At 35.2% G+C, this 8,381-nt stretch overlaps 1 protein-coding gene across 2 annotated transcripts in view; it reads left to right on the forward strand.

Annotated features, from left to right (window-relative positions):
• Nucleotides 1-251: 251 nt before the first annotated feature.
• LOC127906640 (dachshund homolog 2-like) overlaps nucleotides 252-8,381 on the forward strand; it is a 28,235-nt gene continuing 20,105 nt past the window's right edge. For both annotated transcript variants that reach the window (XM_052459121.1, XM_052459122.1), the window contains exon 1: nucleotides 252-387. In XM_052459121.1, coding sequence (XP_052315081.1) covers nucleotides 324-387 — 64 coding nt within the window. In that variant the 5' untranslated portion in view covers nucleotides 252-323. The remainder of the gene's footprint in view (nucleotides 388-8,381) is intronic.

Genomic DNA, 8,381 nt, shown 5'->3' on the forward strand with positions numbered 1-8,381 from the left:
CATGAGGGATGAGTCACCATGAGGGATGAGTCACCATGAGGGATGAGTCACCATGAGGGATGAGTCACTGCTATGAGGGTTCGTTATACCTGAATGCTTTAAGTCAAGTGTTTGCATTGTTAAAGATCCAAGTTATGTCCGTATTTCACATCAGGATGAGAAACAATGTAACTGAATGAGCTGGCGGTCTCCTGTACTATCTGGTTCATGGAAGTCCGCCCCCTGTGTGTCTGTTTTTCTCCCCAGGCGGGAGTGATTCTTCCTGGGATAAGGAGAGGCTGGTGTCGGCCCTGTCTGGAGGTGGTGGGGTGGGCAGAATAGGGATGGGGGGACTACAGAGTCTTAACAACCAGGTGAACTCACTACAGAAACAACTACTGGCCAACCGTGAGTACGAAAGGAATATACTGTATATATTTATCTCCTCCATGTTGTTTTTACTGTGAGTACTACATTTAGAGAGGGATAATGTCCTTCTCTAATCCTCCATGTTGTTTTCACTGTGAGTACTACATTTAGAGAGGGATAATGTCCTTCTCTAATCCTCCATGTTGTTTTCACTGTGAGTACTACATTTAGAGAGGGATAATGTCCTTCTCTAATCCTCCATGTTGTTTTCACTGTGAGTACTACATTTAGAGAGGGATAATGTCCTTCTCTAATCCTCCATGTTGTTTTCACTGTGAGTACTACATTTAGAGAGGGATAATGTCCTTCTCTCATCCTCCATGTTGTTTTCACTGTGAGTACTACATTTAGAGAGGGATAATGTCCTTCTCTCATCCTCCATGTTGTTTTCACTGTGAGTACTACATTTAGAGAGGGATAATGTCCTTCTCTCATCCTCCATGTTGTTTTCACTGTGAGTACTACATTTAGAGAGGGATAATGTCCTTCTCTCATCCTCCATGTTGTTTTCACTGTGAGTACTACATTTAGAGAGGGATAATGTCCTTCTCTCCATGTTTTCTTGTTCTGTCTCATTGGTCTAAACAACTGTGATTACAACATGGAGAGACATATCAACTGTGATTACAACATGGAGAGACATATCAACTGATTACAACATGGAGAGACATATCAACTGATTACAACATGGAGAGACATATCAACTGATTACAACATGGAGAGACATATCAACTGATTACAACATGGAGAGACATATCAACTGATTATAACATGGAGAGACATATCAACTGATTATAACATGGAGAGACATATCAACTGATTATAACATGGAGAGACATATCAACTGATTACAACATGGAGAGACATATCAACTGATTACAACATGGAGAGACATATCAACTGTGATTACAACATGGAGACATATCAACTGATTATAACATGGAGAGACATATCAACTGATTACAACATGGAGAGACATATCAACTGATTACAACATGGAGAGACATATCAACTGTGATTACAACATGGAGAGACATATCAACTGATTATAACATGGAGAGACATATCAACTGATTACAACATGGAGAGACATATCAACTGATTACAACATGGAGAGACATATCAACTGATTACAACATGGAGAGACATATCAACTGATTACAACATGGAGAGACATATCACTATTCAACATGGAGAGACATATCAACTGATTATAACATGGAGAGACATATCAACTGATTACAACATGGAGAGACATATCAACTGATTATAACATGGAGAGACATATCAACTGATTACAACATGGAGAGACATATCAACTGATTACTGATTATAACATGGAGAGACATATCAACTGATTACAACATGGAGAGACATATCAACTGATTACAACATGGAGAGACATATCAACTGATTATAACATGGAGACATATCAACTATGATTATAAGAGACATATCAACTGTGATTATAACATGGAGAGACATATCAACTGATTACAACATGGAGAGACATATCAACTGATTATAACATGGAGAGACATATCAACTGATTACAACATGGAGAGACATATCAACTGATTACAACATGGAGAGACATATCAACTGATTATAACATGGAGACATTCAACTATGATTATAACATGGAGAGACATATCAACTGTGATTATAACATGGAGAGAGACATATCAACTGATTACAACATGGAGAGACATATCAACTATTACAACATGGAGAGACATATCAACTGATTACAACATGGAGAGACATATCAACTGATTACAACATGGAGAGACATATCAACTGATTACAACATGGAGAGACATATCAACTGATTACAACATGGAGACATATCAACTGATTATAACATGGAGAGACATATCAACTGATTATAACATGGAGACATATCAACTGATTACAACATGGAGAGACATATCAACTGATTACAACATGGAGACATATCAACTGATTATAACATGGAGAGACATATCAACTGATTATAACATGGAGAGACATATCAACTGTGATTACAACATGGAGAGACATATCAACTGATTACAACATGGAGAGACATATCAACTGATTACAACATGGAGAGATATATCAACTGATTACAACATGGAGAGACATATCAACTGATTACAACATGGAGAGACATATCAACTGATTACAACATGGAGAGACATATCACTGATTACAACATGGAGAGACATATCAACTGATTACAACATGGAGAGACATATCAACTGATTATAACATGGAGAGACATATTATTACAACATGGAGAGACATATCAACTGATTATAACATGGAGAGACATATCAACTGATTACAACATGGGACATATCAACTATTACAACATGGAGAGACATATCAACTGATTACAACATGGAGAGACATATCAACTGATTACAACATGGAGAGACATATCAACTGATTACAACATGGAGAAACATATCAACTGATTACAACATGGAGAGACATATCAACTGATTACAACATGGAGACATATCAACTGATTATAACATGGAGAGACATATCAACTGTGATTACAACATGGAGAGACATATCAACTGATTATAACATGGAGAGACATATCAACTGTGATTACAACATGGAGAGACATATCAACTGATTACAACATGGAGAGACATATCAACTGATTACAACATGGAGAGACATATCAACTGATTATAACATGGAGACATATTATTACAACATGGAGAGACATATCAAATTATAACATGGAGAGACATATCAACTGATTATAACATGGAGAGACATATCAACTGATTACAACATGGAGAGACATATCAACTGATTACAACATGGAGAGACATATCAACTGATTACAACATGGAGAGACATATCAACTGATTACAACATGGAGACATATCAACTGATTACAACATGGAGAGACATATCAACTGATTACAACATGGAGAGACATATCAACTGATTACAACATGGGAGACATATCAACTGATTACAACAGACATATCAACTGATTACAACATGGAGACATATCAACTGATTACAACATGGAGAGACATATCAACTGATTACAACATGGAGAGACATATCAACTGATTACAACATGGAGACATATCAACTGATTATAACATGGAGAGACATATCAACTGATTACAACATGGAGAGACATATCAACTGTGATTACAACATGGAGACATATCAACTGATTACAACATGGAGAGACATATCAACTGTGATTACAACATGGAGAGACATATCAACTGATTACAACATGGAGAGACATATCAACTGATTACAACATGGAGAGACATATCAACTGATTACAACATGGAGAGACATATCAACTGATTACAACATGGAGAGACATATCAACTGATTATAACATGGAGAGACATATCAACTGATTACAACATGGAGAGACATATCAACTGATTATAACATGGAGAGACATATCAACTGTGATTATAACATGGAGAGACATATCAACTGATTATAACATGGAGAGACATATCAACTGATTATAACATGGAGAGACATATCAACTGATTACAACATGGAGAGACATATCAACTGATTATAACATGGAGAGACATATCAACTGTGATTACAACATGGAGAGACATATCAACTGATTATAACATGGAGAGACATATCAACTGTGATTACAACATGGAGAGACATATCAACTGATTACAACATGGAGAGACATATCAACTGATTACAACATGGAGAGACATATATTCAACATGGAGAGACATATCAACTGATTACAACATGGAGAGACATATCAACTGATTATAACATGGAGAGACATATCAACTGATTATAACATGGAGAGACATATCAACTGTGATTACAACATGGAGAGACATATCAACTGATTACAACATGGAGAGACATATCAACTGATTACAACATGGAGAGACATATCAACTGATTATAACATGGAGACATATCAACTGATTACAACATGGAGAGACATATCAACTGATTACAACATGGAGAGACATATCAACTGATTACAACATGGAGAGACATATCAACTGATTATAACATGGAGAGACATATCAACTGATTATAACATGGAGAGACATATCAACTGATTATAACATGGAGAGACATATCAACTGATTATAACATGGAGAGACATATCAACTGATTACAACATGGAGAGACATATCAACTGATTATAACATGGAGAGACATATCAACTGATTACAACATGGAGAGACATATCAACTGATTACAACATGGAGAGACATATCAACTGATTACAACATGGAGAGACATATCAACTGATTATAACATGGAGAGACATATCAACTGATTACAACATGGAGAGACATATCAACTGATTATAACATGGAGACATATCAACTGATTACAACATGGAGAGACATATCAACTGATTATAACATGGAGAGACATATCAACTGATTATAACATGGAGAGACATATCAACTGATTACAACATGGAGAGACATATCAACTGATTATAACATGGAGAGACATATCAACTGTGATTATAACATGGAGAGACATATCAACTGATTATAACATGGAGAGACATATCAACTGATTACAACATGGAGAGACATATCAACTGATTACAACATGGAGAGACATATCAACTGTGATTACAACATGGAGAGACATATCAACTGATTACAACATGGAGAGACATATCAACTGATTATAACATGGAGAGACATATCAACTGATTATAACATGGAGAGACATATCAACTGATTACAACATGGAGAGACATATCAACTGATTACAACATGGAGAGACATATCAACTGATTATAACATGGAGAGACATATCAACTCAACTGATATATTACAACATGGAGAGACATATCAATGATTACAACATGGAGAGACATATCAACTGATTACAACATGGAGAGACATATCAACTGATTATAACATGGAGAGACATATCAACTGATTATAACTGGAGAGACATATCAACTGATTACAACATGGAGAGACATATCAACTGATTATAACATGGAGAGACATATCAACTGTGATTACAACATGGATTACAACATGGAGAGACATATCAACTGATTATAACATGGAGAGACATATCAACTGTGATTATAACATGGAGAGACATATCAACTGATTATAACATGGAGAGACATATCAACTGATTACAACATGGAGAGACATATCAACTGATTACAACATGGAGAGACATATCAACTGATTATAACATGGAGAGTGATTACAACATGGAGAGACATATCAACTGATTACAACATGGAGAGACATATCAACTGTGATTACAACATGGAGAGACATATCAACTGATTACAACATGGAGAGACATATCAACTGATTATAACATGGAGAGACATATCAACTGATTATAACATGGAGAGACATATCAACATGGAGAGATTACAACATGGAGAGACATATCAACTGATTATAACATGGAGAGACATATTGTGATTACAACATGGAGAGACATATCAACTGATTACAACATGGAGAGACATATCAACTGATTACAACATGGAGAGACATATCAACTGATTATAACATGGAGAGACATATCAACTGATTATAACATGGAGAGACATATCAACTGATTACAACATGGAGAGACATATCAACTGATTACAACATGGAGAGACATATCAACTGATTATAACATGGAGAGACATATCAACTGATTATAACATGGAGAGACATATCAACTGATTACAACATGGAGAGACATATCAACTGATTATAACATGGAGAGACATATATTCAACATGGAGAGACATATCAACTGATTATAACATGGAGAGACATATCAACTGATTATAACATATAACATGGAGAGACATATCAACTGATTATAACATGGAGAGACATATCAACTGATTATAACATGGAGAGACATATCAACTGATTACAACATGGAGAGACATATCAACTGATTATAACATGGAGAGACATATCAACTGATTACAACATGGAGAGACATATCAACATGGAGAAACATATCAACTGATTACAACATGGAGAGACATATCAACTGATTATAACATGGAGACATATCAACTGATTACAACATGGAGAGACATATCAACATGGAGACATATCAACTGATTATAACATGGAGAGACATATCAACTGATTATAACATGGAGAGACATATCAACTGATTACAACATGGAGAGACATATCAACTGATTACAACATGGAGAGACATATCAACTGATTACAACATGGAGAGACATATCAACTGATTACAACATGGAGAGACATATCAACTGATTATAACATGGAGAGACATATCAACTGATTATAACATGGAGAGACATATCAACTGATTACAACATGGAGAGACATATCAACTGATTACAACATGGAGACATATCAACTGATTACAACATGGAGAGACATATCAACTGATTACAACATGGAGAGACATATCAACTGATTACAACATGGAGAGACATATCAACTGATTACAACATGGAGAGACATATCAACTGATTACAACATGGAGAGACATATCAACTGATTATAACATGGAGAGACATATCAACTGATTATAACATGGAGAGACATATCAACTGATTACAACATGGAGAGACATATCAACTGATTACAACATGGAGAGACATATCAACTGATTACAACATGGAGAGACATATCAACTGATTACAACATGGAGAGACATATCAACTGATTACAACATGGAGAGACATATCAACTGTGATTACAACATGGAGATACATATCAACTGATTACAACATGGAGAGACATATCAACTGATTATAACATGGAGAGACATATCAACTGATTATAACATGGAGAGACATATCAACTGATTACAACATGGAGAGACATATCAACTGATTACAACATGGAGAGACATATCAACTGATTACAACATGGAGACATATCAACTGATTATAACATGGAGAGACATATCAACTGATTATAACATGGAGACATATCAACTGATTACAACATGGAGAGACATATCAACTGATTACAACATGGAGAGACATATCAACTGATTACAACATGGAGAGACATATCAACTGATTATAACATGGAGAGACATATCAACTGATTACAACATGGAGAGACATATCAACTGATTATAACATGGAGAGACATATCAACTGATTACAACATGGAGAGACATATCAACTGATTATAACATGGAGAGACATATCAACTGATTATAACATGGAGAGACATATCAACTGATTACAACATGGAGAGACATATCAACTGATTATAACATGGAGAGACATATCAACTGATTATAACATGGAGAGACATATCAACTGATTACAACATGGAGAGACATATCAACTGATTATAACATGGAGAGACATATCAACTGATTACAACATGGAGAGACATATCAACTGAGACATATCAACTGATTACAACATGGAGAGACATATCAACTGATTACAACATGGAGAGACATATCAACTGATTATAACATGGAGAGACATATCAACTGATTATAACATGGAGAGACATATCAACTGATTACAACATGGAGAGACATATCAACTGATTATAACATGGAGAGACATATCAACTGATTACAACATGGAGAGACATATCAACTGATTACAACATGGAGAGACATATCAACTGATTACAACATGGAGAGACATATCAACTGATTACAACATGGAGAGACATATCAACTGATTACAACATGGAGAGACATATCAACTGATTACAACATGGAGAGACATATCAACTGATTACAACATGGAGAGACATATCAACTGATTACAACATGGAGAGACATATCAACTGATTATAACATGGAGAGACATATCAACTGATTATAACATGGAGAGACATATCAACTGATTACAACATGGAGAGACATATCAACTGATTATAACATGGAGAGACATATCAACTGATTATAACATGGAGAGACATATCAACTGATTATAACATGGAGAGACATATCAACTGATTACAACA

The sequence above is a fragment of the Oncorhynchus keta genome, chromosome 13, assembly GCF_023373465.1.
Source record: "Oncorhynchus keta strain PuntledgeMale-10-30-2019 chromosome 13, Oket_V2, whole genome shotgun sequence".
NCBI lineage: Eukaryota > Metazoa > Chordata > Actinopteri > Salmoniformes > Salmonidae > Oncorhynchus > Oncorhynchus keta.